This window comes from Hemibagrus wyckioides, linkage group LG21 (assembly GCF_019097595.1).
Source record: "Hemibagrus wyckioides isolate EC202008001 linkage group LG21, SWU_Hwy_1.0, whole genome shotgun sequence".
Lineage (NCBI taxonomy): Eukaryota > Metazoa > Chordata > Actinopteri > Siluriformes > Bagridae > Hemibagrus > Hemibagrus wyckioides.
In genome coordinates this window covers 5595787-5617397 of record NC_080730.1, presented here as the reverse complement: position 1 = coordinate 5617397, position 21611 = coordinate 5595787, and the positions used below count along the sequence as shown (strand labels likewise).

At 43.5% G+C, this 21611-nt stretch overlaps 1 protein-coding gene across 4 annotated transcripts in view; it reads right to left on the bottom strand.

Annotated features, from left to right (window-relative positions):
• flnbl (filamin B, like) overlaps positions 1–21611 on the bottom strand; it is a 68897-nt gene that overhangs the window by 18918 nt on the left and 28368 nt on the right. The window contains exons 4-31 of one of the 4 annotated variants that reach the window (XM_058373757.1): positions 20671–20818; positions 18961–19154; positions 18714–18876; positions 17752–17952; positions 15008–15145; positions 14191–14317; positions 13174–13310; positions 12801–13021; positions 12499–12612; positions 12229–12372; positions 10803–10926; positions 10557–10717; positions 9764–9854; positions 9509–9678; positions 9300–9417; positions 8751–9013; positions 7812–8409; positions 7250–7423; positions 6988–7150; positions 6705–6865; positions 5932–6099; positions 5699–5822; positions 5449–5602; positions 4046–4235; positions 3602–3849; positions 2530–2610; positions 1604–1706; positions 496–636 (exon numbers count right to left, since the gene is read on the bottom strand). In XM_058373757.1, the coding sequence (XP_058229740.1) occupies positions 496–636; positions 1604–1706; positions 2530–2610; positions 3602–3849; positions 4046–4235; positions 5449–5602; positions 5699–5822; positions 5932–6099; positions 6705–6865; positions 6988–7150; positions 7250–7423; positions 7812–8409; positions 8751–9013; positions 9300–9417; positions 9509–9678; positions 9764–9854; positions 10557–10717; positions 10803–10926; positions 12229–12372; positions 12499–12612; positions 12801–13021; positions 13174–13310; positions 14191–14317; positions 15008–15145; positions 17752–17952; positions 18714–18876; positions 18961–19154; positions 20671–20818 (4819 nt within the window). The remainder of the gene's footprint in view (positions 1–495; positions 637–1603; positions 1707–2529; positions 2611–3601; positions 3850–4045; positions 4236–5448; positions 5603–5698; positions 5823–5931; positions 6100–6704; positions 6866–6987; positions 7151–7249; positions 7424–7811; positions 8410–8750; positions 9014–9299; positions 9418–9508; positions 9679–9763; positions 9855–10556; positions 10718–10802; positions 10927–12228; positions 12373–12498; positions 12613–12800; positions 13022–13173; positions 13311–14190; positions 14318–15007; positions 15146–17751; positions 17953–18713; positions 18877–18960; positions 19155–20670; positions 20819–21611) is intronic. The other 3 variants (XM_058373758.1, XM_058373759.1, XM_058373760.1) reach the window with 3 other exon arrangements.

Below are 21611 nucleotides of genomic sequence, written 5' to 3'. Positions count from 1 at the left end.
GAAGGCGGCTGAAATACACAATAATGTCGTTTGAACAGTTGATATTGAGATATGTCTGCTACTGATGCTCTGTAAAGTCTTCATAACGGCTCTAATCTTAATTGGTGATTTCTGAGGCTGGTAACTCTAAATGAACTTCTCCTCTGCAGCAGAGGTAAGTTTTGGTCTTGCTTTACTGGGATGGTCTTCATGTGAACCAGTTTCATCATGGTGCTTGATGGGTTTTGCAAATGCACTTGACAATACTGTTCTTGCGAGAACTATTCCAGAACACCTGACCTTCGTAACAACTGACTGTTTTTTTGTCATTACATATGGTGTGTTATTTCATAGTTTTGAAATCTCCAGTATTGTTCTAGAATGTAGAAGATAAAGATCCCTAATCCCTAGATCCCTAAACAAAAAACATTGAATTAAAAAGGCGTGTCCAAACTTTTGACTGGTAGTGCATAACTTCGGAACTTCCACACTAGAGACGCTCCCTGGCTGTTTTACCTGGTATGTGGCTGCCGTTGTATTTGATGTGCATCTCGTGAAGTCCTGCTTCTGTAGGAGCGTACTTCACAGTCACCGTCCCGTCCTTGTTGTCGACGATCTCGGGCTGAGCCGTTTTGCCTGACGGCATGTGAACTTCACCTGTGTACGAAAAGCACGACTTCGGAAACAGCACACGAATAGGAAATACTGTACAGGGTCCACTAAGTGCATTATGGGTTTTTTCGCATCTTCTACAAAGACTCACTTCATTTCGTATGTTGATATCCGGCTTAAAACGAAATATGACGGACAAAAGCCTCTTTGAGAGATCGCTTAACACTACTTTTCCCCATGCCTGTCCGCCAGAATAAGAACCTAAGCCACGGATATTCAACTAAAATTTGTCGATTCATTGCTTACAGTAAAAGGTCCAGCTCTCAAGCAGCTAAAATGAATGAATAGTGACAAACTGTTACCTTTTATTACGGTAATTAACCATGTAATCAATGATTCTTTGAGAGGTGAAGTTTTTCCACGTTACCACAAGCCTCTAAAACAGACCAGACGTCGGTTCTGTTCTGAATCGGACCCGAGCAGAATAAACGCATGCTTCTTTGTTCGTTTGTTATTTAAAGGTCCCGTTTAAGTCATGTTCTCAGTTTCAGGATAAATAAAAAGAAAGTGTGTGTTCTTTCTGTATTAAAGTCTCCAGCCCTGTAGCTAGTCTCTGGTGCGATGAGCTGCTTTCAGATAAATAAACAGAAGCATCAGTACATAACAGCATGTGAATGAATGAGCTGTAAGGGAGGATCTTCTACAGAAGGTTAAAGAAGTGTTGCTAAACAAACACCGGTTTTATTTTTTTAGATATATTCAGGATGTTCTGTTGTTATACATCCCCTTTTTGGACTGAGGACAGAAGAATAATCTGAGATTAAGACACAAAGCATTAAAAGACAATGGACAGTTTGGATTTTCAGCATCAGAAGGGTGAGATCAGTTTCATTTCCATAGCCATGATAAGTTCTTATATCTGAGCTATATAGATATTATTAGAAACATACAAAAGGCTACGATGAGGCAACCCGATACACATGCCTTGGCTGGGACTGAGCTGGTTCCTCACCTGTGATTTCACCCTTGCTTAAGGTGAAGGGAATCACCATGTCGAAAGGCCGGAAGCCGGCGCCGTTCATGCTGCTCACCGGAATGTAGGCGCCGTCTGTGACCTGTGCGTGGAAAGAAACTCAAAATTAGAACCGGGACATTTAAGATCGATGGTCTGGGCTCCAGATCAGCAAGAGTCTTTTCATAGTAAGCATTTCCATTCTCAGAAAAACTCTGAAACGTGAAAGAAGTGCAGTAGAACAGGAAGAGAGGAGGTGGGGCTTGTGTTCAGCAGAAACATGCATCGGAGACGCAAAATGGGCGAATCAAACTCCCAGCACACCTGCAAGGGTCATGACAAGATACTGGAAAGGGAGAAAGAATGAAGCGGCGGATAAAATGTATGTAATCGTGTAGAAGCTGGACATGGTGCTTAAATGAAGGGAATGAAATTTACAATGCAACGTATGTTCAATCTTGTAATCGTAGTTATCATCTAGGCCACATTTTACCCCCAGATTTCTTTTTAAGACAAAACCAAGACCCTTTAAAATCCTTCTGATGATGATTTCTCAGGCTCTAGCATGACAAAAATGCACTAGCATAGGTGTTTCCAAGGAAATTCAGCCATGGAAGAGAACACAGTCTCGAGTCAGGGATTGGAAAGGAGCCATTTCCTGAAGAGAACGATGTCAGAACGAGGCAGACCTGCATGAAAATCATTTCCATTACAATAGAGAACAGGAGTTAAGGGGAAAGAGAGACAAACAGAGAAGAGAGAGGGAGGAAATAGTGTGCATATCTAGCCAGCCCGGAGGAGGTCGGCACACAGGCTGAAAAGAGGAAGCGGTATAGTGAGGGCAGTAGTGCATTCGGGGCTCTCCTAACTGGAGCAGACTGTGTAAAGGAGGTATGAGAGATGGATAAGAAGAATGGTGTGTGTACCCAGGGCTGGAAGCCGGCGCCTGGAGCGAGTTGGTTCTGCTGGACTGACTGCTGCTGCAGCAAAGGAGCCTCATCAGTAGCCTGGGAGATGAGAGCGAAGGTTACACACACACACACACACACACACACACATATTGGGGTATGAGAAAACCATACATGCTGTGAAATTATACAGCAATTTTCAGGGCAGTATAAACTGCTGATTTTGCTCATTTTGACACAAGATAAAATCCATGTACACAAACACCGGAGTACTCAAACATTCTGCAGAGGAGCCATCACTGCTCAGGAGAAAATCCTAAGCAGGCAGCCGAGTCTTACCACAAAACTCCAGCACGACATTGGATTTTTTTATTATTATGGGAGATTTTTTTCCTCCCTCACCAGAAAACAGGCAAATGTCTGATGTGAAGATACTTAATAATAAGCAGATGCTCTTTTTTTTTTTTCCCCCCCCCATACACTAACCAACGGTCTGGTCGATTTCTATTGGCTCGGCAGTCAGAGGTAAAAGAACTCACAGTTCTGAAACATTCAGAAAGTAAGCTAGAACATTCTATGACCTATCACTTTTCCAGCAGGTGTATTTTACTTTCATTTAGTCTAGCTAATAAAGCACCTCCCGCAGGTGTCTCTGTATTGCCCTAGCATGGGGTAAAATCCGAAAATCCTGGTTGAACTCTGGCAACCTGAATCCTGGCTATTTTTGTGTTTTAAATCTGTCAGCATTGTGTGCGAGACTTACTGCGTTCAAACGAGTTTTTCTGCTTCAAACTTTCACTTTTTAAACGCACAACCTAGAGAACAGCGATTTAACCAGATGATTTTTGTAAAGATCGGGTTAAATCGATATATAAAATGCATGTATAAATATAAAGTTCAAAAGAATTAAACATTTCTAAACGCATGCATTACCACAATCCATCACCGCTGTCACTTGTGTACTCGATCTGATCCTGAGTACAATATTTATAACCAGATGTTTCCAGATGCGCCTCTTTGTGCAAATCCAGTTTTCACACATGTTCTATCTGGGGGGGGGGCAATGCTGCTGTTTGTAGCTGATCCTCACCATGACTTTGAAAGGGCTGTGAGGGATATTTTCTCCTCCGAATCGCACGTAGATGACGTAGGTTCCCGGCTTGGGTGCGGTGTAGAAGATGTCGAAGGTACCATCCTCGTTCTCGATGACCTCTGCCTCCACCTCGGCCCCGTCGGGTGTGACGACGATGCACGAGACCTTCCCTTTCCCTGCGCCTTTAGTGTTCACCACGAAGCCCACCTCTTCTCCGATGCCGATGGTAGGCCCGATGCCAGGACCTGTGCAATGAGAATCAGACGTTTAGTCTGCGCTGAGAAAATTGCCGGAAACATGCTGATGAGTGTAAAATGGAAAGAATTCCGCCACATGACTAGCATTTACACGCTGCATGGAAAACCTAAGGTTACGGTACGTATAAGGGCGTATTTAAATAAAACACAGCTTTCTTAGTTCGTAGCTGAAATTTCGGCTCACCTGTGACCGTGCACTTGCTAGCATCGCCTGAAGTAGTCGCCCGAACTCTATACGGAGAAGTCGGAATCTCGTCGCCTCCATATTTGATGACGATGGTGTACCGGCCCACTTTATCCGGAACGTAGGACACCATGTACGTCCCGTCCCGGTTATCCTTAACGCTGATCTTCTTCAGCTTTCCCTCTTTGTCCTGGAAATCAGAATTTGCACATCAGACAATAGACACATCTGTCTACCGTCATACAGTCAGGAAAAGAAAAGGAGTAGCGCCAGGATGACGAGCAGACTAAGAGGAAAATTCGGAAAGAAGCAAGACGATTCCTCCAGCCAAGGAGCACAGAGGTCTAGGCATGAACTGAGCTCCATTCAACGAGGACACGAGAGCAGCTTTGGCTAGATTACAACCTCTATAATCATGCAGTAGTGCTTCATCACTTTCCAGACAGTGAAAAAAATAAGGAGGGGCGAGAGGCTCGATCCTCTAGTGGAAATTATTCAAACACAACTGCTTTTTAAAGGGACTGCATTTGGCTTTAATAAGACATCCATTTCTCTTACTACTGGTCTATTACACTAATCCCTGGATGTGTTCTTGGATCTAGAGGAGACGAGGAATTAAGCGGTTGTATGAGCTCTCTAACGGTAAAAATGGATGAGCAAATGCGGTCATTTCTCAAAATGAGTCCAGATGAGTTTAAACAGCGCGGATGAAGATGAACGCAGGGCAGAACGCTGCGAGCGAGGATGCATGTGGTAGTCTAAACGTGATTAGTATACAGTAGAGGATTCATTCATTTAGTCAGACATTCTGGTTTCCTCTAGTGTGTGGGACATGAAACACGGCCAAGAAGCACATCACTGAGATGAATGAAGCCGTTTGACTGACCATCCGACCAGCCATGTTTACTTACCGTTAACTTTATATACTGCAATTGCTTATCCAGTGTAAATAAACAGATAAAGACAGACTTAAAATATCATGATAAATGACGCTAGAACACACATTTTCTGAGATATTGTTCATAAATTTGTAATAAATCTAAAAAAAAAAAAAAAAAAAAAAAAAAAGATAACCTGACTGAAAGCTGATGTAATGGGAAATTGTTATACATTTTATTTTTCACATTTTTAGTAGATTATTTATTTTAAATATGCAGACATTTAAAAAAAAATTATAATTTTTTTTTAGAGCGCTACTGTATTACTAGAAGTTTGTGAGCAACACAGGAATATATGTATCGTTTTTGAGAATTGCGATACGATATTAGCTTGACCACTAGGAATATCGTATACGCTTGCAGACACGGTTAGACCATCAACTTTCTGATAAAACAGTAGAAATCTCTCTTCACTCAAACCTGGAGGATTAAGTAGGGTTTTTTTTCACACTGGGGTTGACTCACAGTTATCTCGACTGATAGCTGGCCCTCTCCTGCATCCTTGGCGTCGATGGTGAACTCCACAGGAAGGCTGGCAGGGAGGCTCGTCGTCAGTCCTGGCCCGCTGGCACGAACCTTACTTGCATCGTGTGTGGGCAGGACACGCAGTTTAAATGGACTGGGGGGGGGGGGGGGGAGCGTCATTAGCGATTACAAGCAATTACATGCTGAATGTAATAAAAAAAAAAAAAAAAAAAAGTGAGTGATACATTACCTGCGTGGAATCTCTTCCTCAGCGTATTTGACCGCTACAGAGTACGGTCCTTCCACTGAGGGTGTGTAAGCTACGGTGTGTGTCCCGTCTCCGTTATCCTTTACTTGAACCGGTTCAGCCACGCCTGAATGGAAGCAACGATTTAAATAAATCACAGATGTCTAGTCAGGCTTTACTCAGAAATCATATTCAGTGTACAACATGCTGAGAGATTTCTTTCGACTCCTTCTCACCCTTAGGGCCGGTTACAGCGACAGACAATGGGGCTATTCCAGCCTTGCTGCAGTCCACAGTAAAACTCTGAGGGATCTTGGCACGAACACTTGAACCCACTCCAGGACCAGAGAGCTTCACTTTACTGGAGTCCACCAGGTCCTTTACTGGCACTCTGAACGGACTTCCTGAAAAGGGAACAAAAACGACATGCGCTAAATATTAAGAGAGATTTAATAAGTGATGCGTTTACCTGTGCTGACAACCGACCATGAACAAAACACATATCTATTTACCTTGACAGAAAGTGAGTCAGAGCAGGAACATCGAGTCAAGCACTGGGCAAAACATTAACCAACAAGATATAGGTGGAATGAAGGTATTGAGACCAACTCTAGAAATTTCAATCAGTCTAGAATTGACTTGTGTGCCACTTGCTATCTAAAATTGAGTCGCTTAGGTTTTGCAAAATAATGATCACAGGGAGAAAAAGCACTAGATCAGACAGATATTTGTAGAATAAGTTATGAGCTAAGACTTTGCCACAGTACTAAATTAAGGTTCAGGCTTTTTATTAGCATATCCCAGCTGAAAAGTTGAGGTCAGAGCGTAGGGGCAGATATGATAGTGTCCAGGGAGCAGTGGGGCTGGGGCTTGAACAACCAAGTTTGCAAAATTGAAACCCTTTGTAGGGACTTCAGTTTATTTATATAGTGTTTAAAGGAAAACTGAAGTTACGTTGTTAATACCATATGCAGTTTCTGACCCCAGTCCACTGCAGGACCACATGTACCTGGAATGTGTTGTCCTCCGTATGTAATGTTCACATCGTAAGGTCCAGGAGCATAAGGAGTGTACTCCACGTCGCAGCTACCATCCTTGTTGTCTTTGCAGGACATCTTGGACTCGGATGGACCCTCGACCGTGATGCCCAGTCCGCCGATACCGGCTCCTCTGTGTAATCAGACACAAGGTCAGATCCGATATCTTGTAATTTTTGTTCTTAGTGCTTGAATAACAATTAAATGAATTCAAAAGATATTTAACATAACAGATTTAGCAAAAGGATGATGCACCTTGTGATTATGGAGAACTTGTTCGGTTTGTCGGTTAGTGCTGCCTCCAATCCAGGGCCTTCAGCTACAACTCGAGTTGGATCACATCCCTCGCTCACTACAACCTGGAAGGGGCTCTTAGGCAGAGGAGTCTCATCATACAGCACCTCCACAGCATGAACACCTACAAGCAAACATGACATCATGAACATCTAGGCCTCATCTTTAACTGCCCTGAACATAAAAACACAGCTATGTAAGAACTGAGCACTTTGGGCTGTACCATTCTCAAATGGAGTGTACTCCACTTTGTAAGTGCCATCGTTCTGGTCAGAAATGGAGCAGTCTGTGGCAGCACCGGACGGGTTCTTGATCTGAGCTTTAATGTGCGGCCCTCCCACTTTGGTCAAAGCCCGGGCATCGACAGTGAAGTCGGTGGTAGCCTCCCTGAAGACGCCTGCAGGGTGATAAAGTATAAACGCTCGACTTGAAACCAAATGATGCATAGAGGGACGAGTTAAAAGCAAGCAGGCATGAGCACAACCTACAAAGGATAAGTGTCTATTCAAAAAGGCAATTCATCTTCAGAAGTGTCGTCAGTCCCCGTTTTGGAAGATAATAGTCATCTTTCAGAGATTTTTTCAGATTAAGTGCACCCCCCACCCACCCCTTAAGCTGAAAATGAGGTCATCCAAAGTATAACGAGAGATGTTTTGACATGTCTGTATAATAAAAGAGCTGGTTAGGAAAGAAAGGCGAGTCTAAATGAGATGCCATGGCAACCAAGAAAGCATTGACTTCAAATGGCAACGAAACGTATGTAAAGAATGTCAACCGTTGCGTACCTTCTCCAGCCACTCCTGGTCCAAACACCTTCACCTTACTGGTGTCGACTGCGGGATCCACCACCACTTTGGCAGGGAAGTTGGGGACTGCCTTCTCTCCATATTTAAGCATCAGGGTATACATTCCTGCCATCAGTGGCACATAGGTCACTGTATAAGTTCCATCCTTGTTGTCTAGGACTTCGGTCTTAGCCTTGGAGCCTCCATCAGACACTGCCTCCAGCGCCAGCTGTCCAGGCCCGGCTTTGGCGCAGTCGACGTTAAGTACACTGATCTCGCCGACTTTACCGCGTTTCAGGCCTGAACCCGAAGCCACCACCTTTGTGGGGTCGAAGGGGTACTCAACATCAGCGTGGAAAGGAGATCCCGGTATGTGGACATTTTCGAAGAGGATGTTAACAAGGTATTCGCCAGGTTCAGTGGGAAGGTAGGATACGGAGCACGTGCAGTCACCGTTGTCCGAACACTCGATTTTGGCTTCGGTTGGACCCTCTACAGTCAGGCCAAGCCCACCTGTTCCAGCTCCATTGGTGTCGATCGTGAATTCTGCAGGATTCCCGACCAAACCTCCTTTCAACCCAGGACCATAAGCTTTGACCTGTAAAAGAAGACCCACACATTACCTTAGTTATAGTTATACCTCACTGATCCATGCAAGGACAGGGTACAATGCCAGTTGTTTGTTATTGTTGCATTTCTGTAAAATCCTGGAGGGACGGTATTATGTAATAAGTTATTGAGGCTACAGTGTAGTGATATATGTTGATGATTGTAAATTCTGAATAATTATTAGAAGAAAAATAAAGAAAATCATAAATGATGTGTTAAGAGAGGTCATTGATGCAATCTCAGTGTCAGTATCAGCAGCCTGTTTGTAATATTAAGTATGTAGCATGACAGACCTGGGTATATTTTTGCACAGACTTAAAAACAATTCACCTTGCTGGGATCAGGAGGTAACGTGGCCTCCACGGGGAAGGGGCTTCCCGGCACTGGGTTGCCATCATAAAGGACCTCTACAGTATAGGGCCCTTCCTCTTTCGGGATGTATTTGACGAGGCTGGCTCCTTTACCAAACTGCGGCTCCACCATGCATGGCACAGACTTGCCGGTAGGGCTGGTAATCCGAGCTTCCAGTTTGCCCTGACCTCCTGCATCCTTAGTGTCCACTGCAAACTCCTGATCCTGTCCGACCTCCACTCCTGAAAACGGTCAGAATTGATACTTTCTATAAAAAAAATTATGATGTCCATGTCAAACTGTCGAAGCCTGTTGATAGGACTTCACTTTAAGACCCTGCGGTTATATTTCTGACAACTAATAAAACTTTTCCAATGCAGGAAACAAAACCTTTTTTAGGCCCAAGTAGGTAGTGAAAGTTATATAACAGTGAGTATAAAAGACACCACAGCCCTGGCAGTGGAACTTGCAGTAAATAATTTATTAAGCACCACACAGCCACGTGCATGTGCCAGTAAGAAAACTCACTGCTCTCCAGGCCGTCAACGTCGATCTTGCTGAGGTCGAGCGGTGCCGCCACGCCCACTGCAAAGGGGCTTTTAGAGATGGGGTCACCTCCAAAAGTCACCACTATCACCATTTCGCCCTGTTCGTACACAAACACATGCATATAAATCTAAATTCTACTGATGTATATGTGGGGGAAAAAAAAAAAAGAAAAAGGAAATAGATCATACCTGTTGGACTGGAGTGTACTTGACGGTGTAGGAATAATCATAGTTGTCGATGATTTCGAAGTCTTGGACAGGCTGTCCTCTGGATGGACCTGAGAACTGGACATCAACTGGGGCTTTTCCTGCTCCTTTGGTGTAAACGGTGAAATGAGTAGGTTTTCCACTTTCCACACCTGTAGAAAGATTATTAGGCTATTAGGTACCGTTAGAATGTGATAAACTGGACAGAACGTGCAAAAAGGACACGGAAATGCGAACCTGCACGAGCAAGCCCGGGACCTTCTGCCTTCACTTTGGATGAATCATGTGAAGGATCCACTTTGACACGGAACGGACTGGCAGGAATTTCCTGCATTGTACAAAAATAAATAAATAAATAAATAAATAAATAAATATTTTAATAAATAAATTATTATTATTATTAATAATAATGATAATGATAATAATAATACAGTGGAACCTCGGCATATGAATGCCCTCCCTTATGAATTTTCCCCTTAAGAATTGAAACTTTGCAAGAAATTTGCATTGGCATATAAACAAACAGAACACCAGCTACGTTGCACAAAAGTCTGGGAGCCATTCAAAACTTGTTAGCGTCAGTGGAAAGCCAACTGAAACAAGTTTATGAATTTTTTTTCCAGCCAGTGAAAGCTGTTTTGAAAGAATCAACCCACGATACCAATGTTGCCTTCAGCATGCGTTCAAAAGCTAGGTGATTTTCTGTGCGTTTTTTTTGTTGACAGATTGGTGGCGTGGGTGGTCTGTTCTATTTTTAGCCCAAGCTTGGTGGCACGACTTCCTGCGAGGACCCCTGACATGGAATGCTTGGCTTGGGTCAGTTCTTTGTAAGCAGCCATACTGTTTACATACGCTTCGTATTGGGAATATTTTTGGGGGGCTGGAACGCATTATCTACATTTACATTATTTGTATTTACAATACAAATTTCGCCTCCAGAAAGAATTAAATTCATACACCGAGGTTCCACTGTACTAATAATTATACAACTCCAGTTTCAGTTAAAGCCTTCGTCAGTGATCTCCCTCACCTGATCTGTGAAAAGGACTTTAATGGTGAGGCGTCCAGCTCCCGGTGGGATGTACTTCACTGTAATGGTGTCGTTGGCATTGGGGATGATATCAAAGTCGACGTCTTCTTCTTTATCGCTGAGGATGTTGGCGTCACACTTGATACCCACACTGACATCACCTACAGCGTGAAAGAAAAAACAGAGCATTTAATGATGTGCTTAAAATGCCATGTGCATACATGTGTGTGTGTGTGTTTTTATTACCTTCCCCAGCCTCTGTGCAATCCACAGTGAAGTGTGTAGGCTCGTGAGCTTTTAAGCCAGTTCTCTCCACACCTGGACCAAAGACTTTCACCTTGTGAGGATGACTCCCCTTTCCGACTTGAACCTAAGGCACAATTTAAAAAGAAAGCTAGAATGTATACAAGAAAAGAACAACGTAGCAGTTATATAGCTTGTATAACTTTAAAGGAGCAGTAAGCAGCACTTCTTCCGATTACAATTCTGTGCAGGAAACAGGATATGAAGTTCAACAGCAGAAAACAAAGGCATTTCCATTGACACACAGAACAGCATTGTATTTGTGGAACATTTTCTATTTTTTTTTTTGCAAGCTTGTGTAAAAGCACAACGGAACATTTCACATGTTTACCTTCCATCAGCGTAAATACCGCGGACCTAGCGCTCCTTCCAAACACAATGTGCAGCGGATTATACACAACCACAACACGACAAACAAAGGTCAAATATTTACACACATGAATGAAACAATGAGATGCCAATACTGAAATGTGCCTTGCATGGAAATTTATTTTAAGGATACAACATTAAACACATAATTAATAGTTCAGTCATTTACACAAAGTGCTTCCCCCTTTACGATTACACAAATCTCATTTAATTTATCCTTATAATAATATTGGAATGATCAGACGCTCAAAACCCTTCAACGTTTCAGTCAGATCTCAAAGTTCGGTCAGATGTATAGACATTATGGTTTAAAACGTCAGGTTTTGGCATGATATCATTAATCTATTCTGTAATTAAACACTTCTTTGACATTCCATTATAAGCAAATCAAACGATGTCAAAGAAAGACATTCAAATCACACTGAATAGGAATTACAATACTAAATGAAATGATTAGATGAAAATTAAAAATTGAAGTGAATAGATTGAAGATTGAAATGAATAGAAATTAAAGCAGCAACAACAACAAAAAAAAAATGCAACTTTTGTGTGTCAGACAAAACCGTGACCAATACTGAAGATTCGAATCATTTTGTAAACAAAGCAAGATTTGTTCCAATATTAATGAACAATAAATTAATCAGTCATATTGCACGAAAGAAAATCAATTGAATACAGCAGTTAGCAAAAGTGCATTTTTTTTTTTTTTTTACTCCATGTAGCAGCATCCAAACGAAAACGAACGAAATTAACTGAACGAAATTGAGACGGTGCGACACTCCGTGAGGTAGGTGGTAATAATGATGATGGGTTTGCGTTTGGGGATGTAAGGTTCCGCTGGCCCGTCCAAATCGATCAGGTCAGACGTTACGGGGTTAGCCTTCACCTCAGGGACCTTACACTCCGTTAGTGTTAGGTTAGCGGTCTCAGCGGAGAGGTTAGTGGTGGAGGTGTTAGTGGGAGTGGGAACTGTGGAGCTCTGGGGCTCGGGACGGCTTACCCTGAAAGGGCTGTTGGGAACGTTGATCCCTCCCCAGGTGACGGCCACCGTGTGTTTGATGGCGGAGGTGGGAGTGTATGAGCAGGAGTACACGCCGTCTCCTTTATTTTTCACCTTCACGTCAATGGGCTCGCCGTCTGCGTTCTGGGATGAAACGAGACGCGTGCAAAGCTTTAGGATACGAGTAAACTGTGTGGACTATACACACACACAATATAATGAAGGCTGTTTTATAGAACATTTCCATGACCTTCTTGAGAATGGACTCACCTGGGCTAGGATTTTCAGAGGACCCTTTCCAGCATCTCTGGCCTCTACTGTGAACTCTGCAGGCTTGTTAATGATGCATCCGGTCTTCTCCAGGCCTGGACCATAGGCTTTAACCTGAATCAGTTATACAGATAAACAATACACACTCCTGAGTCTAGCTCATATGTTTCAAATTTGGGAAAAAGGAAGAAAAGCCATCTAAGCTGTAGATGATTCCAAGATGAGAAAGCTGTATTCCGGTACAGTTTTCTCACTTTTAGAATCATCTAAAGAGCTGGACATTGAGAAAAATAATATAATACCATTGAAGCCTCGCCATATGTTGGTACCTGGTCAGGATTGGTTGCTTTGTTGTCAGGAATGATGTAAGCTATGTACGGACTCTCTTCGATGTCGTCGTCATCACACATGACATGGACAGCGTACTCTCCCGGCTCCGTGGGCCAATACCGGACGTCACAAGACCCGTCATTCTGATCCTCGCACTCGATCCGGGCCTGAGACGGACCCTCGATAGCGAAGCCTGCCACGAAAAGGCACACAAAGCTGTAACGTGTCTAATTTGAATCTGGGAGCCAGAAGTCTCTAACGCTCTTTAAAAAGTCAGTGATGTAATTGGAGCAAAAGACATTTTTAGAGGATTGGATATTAAATTCAAAGGCTATAAAAACTCACCCAGCACTCCGACGTCAGTGCCAACAGACTCCACCACAAAGTCAGCAGACTTCCCCACGATGCCTCCTTCCAAACCCGGGCCCCAAGCTCGGATCTTCTGCGGTCCTGCTTCAGGGCCAACCAGAACCTCGAAAGGACTGAACCGATAGCGAAGAGTCAAAAAATTTTCACATATACGAGACATGTATCGGGAACAAACATAAAAACGATGTTCAGCAGCAGACACGGATTCTGGCGGCATGGTTCTAACAGAGGTCACGACCGCAGGGTGAATGTTTAACGCGGGAACGATAACCGAGCTGCACTGCCGAGGGGCACGGAGGTGTGAAAGTGAGGAAGGTCCAAGCGAACAGAGGCCAATTGTTTCAATTCAGCTAACCTCCTACACCCCTCTCTCACTGAAGCATTTCAGCATGTTCCTGTGGGGCAGCAGACACAGCTCTGGGTAGGAGCCAGTGACCGCAGCCATGTATGAGATCATCATCATATCGGCTCAATAACACGGCCAGTATTATTTGTGAGTAAATATCAAGCTAATGCCACAGGTTTCTCTCTCTCCCTCACACACACAAAAACATGCACACACACCCTTCTCTGAGATGCCTTTAAATTTTTAGTTTGTGATCTCATGGAAAATACCTCCCTGCCTAATAAATGCTCTTCTTTTTATTGGAATGTCAGCACATGTCCTTGCTGCGTGAAAAAAAAAAAACCACAGAAGCTTTCGCAACACACCATAGCTGTCAGGAGGGAAAAAAACAATTTAGAGAACAAGTGTTATACATTAGATTTCAATATTAACCCACATGCCGGCGGTCTCTCTCTCTCTCACACACACGCACACAATGTATGTGTGAGGTTCCTATGGAAACGTTTCTCCAAGTCCAGCCCCACACACACACACACACACACACACACACACACACACACACACTGGAAAGGATGATGTAATGTCATGCCCTTTCCTACCTTGCCCTACCACAGACACCACAAGCAGACATTTCTGTGAAAACTCACCTCTTGGGAATGTGCTGGCCGCCCCATGTGATGGTCACTGTGTACTTGCCCTGTGCGTTGGGATAGTACTCATAGGCGTAGACACCGTCCATAGCTTCCTTCAGTTTCACCTGCTCGTCCAGGCCTTCTACAAGAGAGAAATAACTTCTGTTGTTGTTGTTCTTACGGCTGCTCCCAATTTGGAGTCACCACAGCAGCCCATTTGGTCCACAGGTTTTGATTTGGCACAGCTGGGTGCCCTGACGCAAGCCTCCCATTTAATACGGGCCTGAGATCGGCACTGAGAGTTAACTCTTCAGTGGTTGGGTTTGCACCCTGCCTGGGAATCGAACCTGGGCCACGGCAATGAGGCCATGGGATTCTGCCGGTGGACCACCAGGTGGTTCCGAGAAATAACTAATATCTGGAAACATTGCATTTCTAGCCATATATAAAGAGGTAACGCAAATGTGGCTCATGGTCAGACATGGTAAATTGCCTCAAATAGCAACTTCCAGACCCAGCAGAATTACAGCAAGTATCCATTTTAGTCAGAAACGCTGCTACAACATGTGGAGTCAGAGCGGTCATTAATCACCACCCTGGCATAAAGCCTGCTGACTCGGCTAGAATAACGTCATCTGGGAAGGACAGCATCACCATGGTTCATCATGTTTCATATTAACGTTGTGAACTCGCAGCTAAAGCAGACGCAGGAGCTCTGAGCTTTCAGTGGAGACATTTACAAAGCTCACATATGGGCTCAAAATCAGGGAAGGGTTTTATTTTAAGAGAGCAAGGGTAACCCTAGAGAAGACTATTTGAGAAAGACACTTACTCGGACCCTTTACTGTGACCTTCAGTTCACCACTTCCTGCGTTTCGTGTGTCCACCTTGAAGTCGGCCACTTGGTGTACACGCACTCCTCTGGGCTGCAGGCCTCTGCCCGTCGCTCGGCATGCGCTGGGGGTGGACGCTGAAAGACATGGAAGGAATCACTCTCTTTTCAACACATAATTACATTTCTTCACAAACAGTAGGAGACGTCCACTCAAAACATGCCAGTCTACAGATTTTAAACAGCCAAACAAACTAAGTGGGAATTTCCCTCTGGGATTAAAAGTGTGCACTCTTAAATTCCTTCCTTCCATCCTACCCTAGTTCTTTATAGCTTCCTTCCGTCATTTCCTCCTTTCCATTTTTCCTCCTTTCTATCCTTCATCATTCTTTCCTCCCTTCCTTCCACATTTCCCCCTTTCCATCCTATCCTCCTTTTCATCCTTCCTCCTTTCCATCCTTCCTTCTTCCCTTTCTTCCTCCCTTCCTTCCATCCTTCATCATATCCTCCTTTTCATCCTTCCTCATTTCCTCCTTTCCATCCTTCCTCCCTCATTTTCTCCTTTCTTCCTTCTTCCCTTTCTTCCTCCTTTCCATCCTTCCTCATTTCCTCCATCATATCCTCCTTTTCATCCTTCCTCATTTCCTCCTTTCCATCCTTCCTCCCTCATTTTCTCCTTTCTTCCTTCTTCCCTTTCTTCCTCCTTTCCTTTCCATCCTTCCTTCTTCCCTTTCTTCCTCCCTTCCTTCCATCCTTCATCATATCCTCCTTTTCATCCTTCCTCATTTCCATCCTTCCTCCCTCATTTTCTCCTTTCTTCCTTCTTCCCTTGCTTCCTCCTTTCCTTTCCATCCTTCCTCATTTCCTCCTTCATCATATCCTCCTTTTCATCCTTCCTCATTTCCTCCTTTCCATCCTTCCTCCCTCATTTTCTCCTTTCTTCCTTCTTCCCTTTCTTCCTCCTTTCCTTTCCATCCTTCCTCCTTTCCATTCTCCCCTTTCTTCCTTCCTCCTTTCCATCCTCCCTCCCTCATTTAGTAGATTCGAGTTAGTAGATTAGAGTTAGTAGACTGCATTAGAGTTAGTAAACTAAATTTGAATTATTAGACTTCAGTTAGTAGACTAGATTAGAGTTAGAAATGTCATTGAGTTAGTCGACTAGATTAGAGTTAAACTAAAGTTAGTAGACTAATTTTAGTTAGTAGATTTGAGTTAGTAGACTAGATTAGAGTTGGTAGACTATTTCAGTTTATAGACTAGATTTAGGTTAGTAGACTAGATTAGAGTTAGTAAACTAGATTTGAATGATTAGACTAGAGTTAGTAAACTAGATTAGAGTTAGTAATGTAATTGAGTTACTAGACTAGATTAGAGTTCAGAAACTACATTTGAATGACTAGACTTGAGTTAGTAGACTAGATTACAGTTAGTAAACTAGACTAGAGTTAGTAGACTAGACTAGAGTTAGTAGACTAGAGTAGAGTTAGTAGACTAGAGTAGAGTTAGTAGACTATATATAACGAGCAAAGATAAGAGCAACTTGCACACAGTAAGAGGCTGTTTAAAAAAACCCTCATTTATTACCATTTCGATAATGCGTCACTTTTATTTGGGAAAATCAATTCAATTAGGTTTCTTGTAAGGCCGGCGTACCGCACGCTAACCTGGTTTGGAAAAGCTGCCTCAGAGAGAAGGAATTTGGCGTTTTACAAGCTCTCAAAATGGGTTTGCCAGCACTTTGGTTCACTGGCTTACACAATCGACCTCTATGTTCTTCACACACACACACACACACACACACAGTAACAGATACTAATGACTCACAAATCCAGCTGAATGTCAAATTCAAATTAATATTAATATTCAAAAGCATATTTATTTCCACAAAATTTGAGTCGTTTCTAAATCTCACCCACTGTGTGATCGTCCACAATCACACGAAGGACAGAAACACACACTTCCTCTGAAACACGTGGAGATGCGTCACATCATTTGGAGCTGCTGCTTCATCTCAGGGCAGCTGAAGCCACTCTCAAGTCAGCAGTGACCTGGTTTGTGACGTTCTGATTCACCTCGCATTACATGACAAATAGCGTTTATAGCGCGTCAAAACGATCTGCGCTGCTTCTTTCCAGGCTTTTTCTTCACACACATTTAATAAGGCGATACATTTCTCTCCTCCCATCTTCACGCCAACCGGTAAATTGCGTGTAGGGACGTGCGTGAGGGGAACTGAAGAAACGTGGGACCACACAAAGCGTACGTTTTCAGGACATGACTAAATACTGTTCAGATAATAATGCTCTTCTGAGGTTGCAAATTTTCAATACATCCTATAGTCATGTCAGTACAGATCCTTTGCTTCTGGAGCCATCATTGCCAAGCTGCCACCATTGGAGCCCTTGAGCAAGGCCCTTAACCCACCCTGCTCCAGGAGTGCTGCATCATGGCTGACCCTGTGCTCTGACCCCCAACCCCCCTCCATGGATGGGATATGCGAAGAAAGAATTTCCCTGTGCAGTAATGTATATACTGTTATAACATGGCTAAGTAGCCTTCTAATGTATCTGATCACATAACCAGCACGCACACTATGTCCAGATTGGGCATTACAGCTGCATTAAATTCATAATTTCTGCATGGTGATGCACTGCATCATGATGTACCTACTGTTACATCACTATGTTCCATCAGTTATTACAAGCATAACGTAACCTTCAAAGCTGTCTATCAGACATGCATACCTGGACCAACGGTGACCGTGTAAGGGCTCTTGGGAATGGCGATGCCTCCAAACATGACATTGACCGTGTGAGGTCCGGCCTGAATGGGTCTGTAGGTGCAGCGGAACACGCTGTCGCCCTTGTCCTCCATCATGACCTCCACGGTGTTCCTATTACCCTGGGGGTCCTTAATGACCGCCGTCACATCACCCACACCAGCACCTGTTACATACACATTGAGGTCTGAGCTATAGACTGATTTGATAATAAATGTAACACACATCATCAGTAAGTGTAGCAGAATATGTGCTTTCGTCCCTGGCCTGAGCGAAATCCGAGCTAAACCCCTGAGAAAGATTCCAGACACTCGTCCTTAACTAAACCCATGCAGCGCCATATAATGTTTTGTTTGCTTGTGTGTGGGGTGTATACATCCCCATCCAAATATTAGTGCGTTCACATCATGTTAGAATTACAGTAATTACGAGATGACGACTTGGATTCCACACCGAGCTGCTCATCTCCTTACGCTCCGAAATGAGCCGTTTCTATGGTAACACGCGCTGCAAAACAGATACAAACACCTATATGATGACTAGCAGCTACTCGTGACATTTAAGCTCCTTTTGTCAGCATGTTTTAATATAGCATGCGTAACAGAGTAAATTAAACTAGCTCAATCCTGGCACAACAATCCTAATGGCTCTAAACGGTGGAAACCGTGGGGTTGTTTTTGTTGCTTGTTTATAACCTGACATCAAATTCTGAGTTTAATTAGAGCCGAAAAACGACCTGAGTGAATTTTATAAGTCGGAAACTCTGGTAATGACCATCATTTTGATGACATGAGCACGTTCCTGGTCCTCAGGGAATCTGTATTCTTACTCATTCCCTTTACTTCATGGATTGGCTTTCCAGATTAGCGTTACTATATTTACGTGCGTCTTACTTGCAGCTAAAACCCCAACACACTGCCAACAGACCTGCTGTGTAGATGTCAAAGTAAGTGGGTTTGTTGGCGATGTTGCCCACTGGCTCGAGCCCAGGACCTTTAGCTGTGACCTTGGTGGGGTCGCCTTGAGCCTTGTCCACGTCGACTTCGAAAGGGCTTTTGGGAATTTCCTGGCCGGCAAACAGCACAGTCACCTGTCCGAACGACACGGGAGCCATGTCTCAAATTTTTGTACGCTTTAAACGAGAAGACAGATACCAGATTTCCTTTAAACTCACCTTGTGAGGTCCCATCACTTGCGGAACGTAAGTTACGCTGTAGGTCTTTTTGCTTTCGTTGTGCACGGCCTTGACCTCTTCCCTGCGGCCGTCTGGGTCCTCGACGTAGACGGTGACGTGCCCCTGTCCAGCGCTGAACGTGTCCACGGTGAACACGGCCGGCTGCATCACTCGGTTACCCACCGGTTCAATACCTGACAACAAAAGATGAGTAAATCTCAAGATAATTGACTTTCCATTCTTTGTCAGAGCAAGTTCAGGTCACGGATGTTTAAAGGGATAGAAGTTTAACATGCTACCTAGTGACGCCGGAAAAAAGGTCTAGAGTAGATGAATATCCTGTGCAGAACATTACTAAGTGAACGATATGGACCACACACACACAGTAGCCATTGTTGAATAAACCACCAGGAATTTCCTTTCATTGTCCTCCTCAGCATCCTTCTATACCGTTTTCAAGGCATTAAAATCATTCAGGTTTACAAGGATCTGTAAATCCCTTTGTCATGACATGGATCATAAAATATTTATAAATACAGTAATCAGTGGGTACAGCCGAATAGACAAGTTAGCAATTTATACTGTGATCTAATTATGGATCTTTTTCAGCTAAACTGCATAAACTGGGAGGTTTATTCAACCCATTTCCAGTTAGTTTCCTTTATCTGTTGTTTCTGTATATCCAGAGTAACACTCTCTGTGCAGTAGGTTTAGTCTGAGAGCAGGTTCATATGGTCAGGGGTTGAAGTAACATTATACTGTAGAAAATGCACACACGCATGCAGAAACTTACTGGAGCACAAGCTTTGTAAAAGCTAACATTAATAAAGTAAACTCCTGGCATTATTTAGGAAGTTTGACCTTTCGTGCTCTCGATGAACCGCTGAAACCTGGGAGGAAACGGTCCGGGGATTTACATAACGCAACATTAAAGTGACGGATCTACTGTAAACTCGTCCGGATTATTCCTCCACAGCGACTGCACACGGAGAAAGTTAACGGTTCAATAAAGCTAGCCATTTTGCTACGGCAAATTTAACAGCGCCCTTGCGGCACGGGGGAATAAAGTGGTAAAACGGGCAAAAACGTCTTAACACATTAGCTACTGCTTCTGCAGAACTGGAGAATTTCACAACAGGTTAGGGGGTTGGGTTTATAAGACGGTCTATCGGCCATGTATGAAATCTTACAGAGTCGTACTATATTTACATGGCGGTATTTTATACGAGGTGAAGGAGCAGCCAGGTTCGAGTGTGACACGGAGGGGCAGGGTGGTGGTGGTGGGGGGCGTTAGTGGTGGGTGGGGGTGGGGTTGTTGGTTTGGGGGGGCGATGAAATAAAGCTCAATAGCAGTGAAGAGTAAACCTTCTCGGATATTTCAACAGATCTTCCTTTATGCTACGACTGAGAAACGCCACAGAGGATCCCCACCTCCAAACATATGCTTTTGTAGATTTCTAGGAATAACTGCACTGGTAGTAAGAATCGTGCTGGACAGAATTCCAACATTCCAAAAGAGAATATTGCTGATATGATCCTAATTTTTAAAATAATTTGCTATATCTAAAGCTGTGTGTTTAAGATCAGGAGATTCTGAAAAAGGAATAAATTTATTCTTCAGCTCCAAATAATACATTTCAACTAAAGAAAACAAATCTCATAGTTTATTAGTTACAAAAAAAAAATGCTGAATTACGAAAATTTTCCCACCTGGACCGTAAGCACGAGCCTTTTTGGGATTGAGTTTGGGTTTGAGAGGTGCTCCTGGTTTGAGTTTGGCCTTGGGGAACTGTGACAGGTAAGTCATGACAGACTGCTCGTCCACGCCCGGGTCGATGATCTCCTCAGGAGCGATCACCTGCAGAGACACAATAACTAACGCTGTTAAACCTGACACACTCCCCCCTGCTAATTAATGATGGTGTGCAAGACTGGGCAAAGAGTGGGGAACAACTGTTACTGCTGCTGTTATGCATTCTTTCCACAAAGCAGGTGTGTTACTCAACAGGTAACAGGGTCTTATGATGTCATAAAATACAAGAGCCTATCGAGTTGCAATATGCAAATGGAGGGGGCGGAGTTAGAGGCGTGTTGAGCTGAGTGTGGTGTCGCAGAGCGAGGATCAGAGGACAGTGTGTGTGTGTGAGAGATCAGGAAGACACGTATCTGGCTTGTTCAGTACTCATGTTATACACATCTGTGAAATACAGTGGAATGCTGCAATTATTTTACCATCCTATCCTGTTAGTCAAACCTTTATTTTATGTTAATTAATTTATATTTATTTTTCACTATTATATACCCTCACTGGGGGCTGAGATGAAATGAATATTTCCAAACTAAAGAAGACGCAGTGTTTGTGACTCAGTGTAGCCAGTCTATAATAAAAGCACTGCTAGTGGTTGATTAGCAGTCAGGTCACTGGGCGTATCCTTGGTTGTTCTGATCGGCACAACTTTGTTTGCGAAGGTGTGATTGGGTGTGGGCATGCAACGTTTAAAACATTAATGAAATGAACAGCAGCCTCCTCTTAAACAAATACGATGTACAAATTAGATAACGGTGAAACGGTCTGCGCTGAAAACCAACCCGAGAAACATTAACCTCCCCGCTGGATACAGATAAGAGTTCCACCTTAATCCAGGACAAGG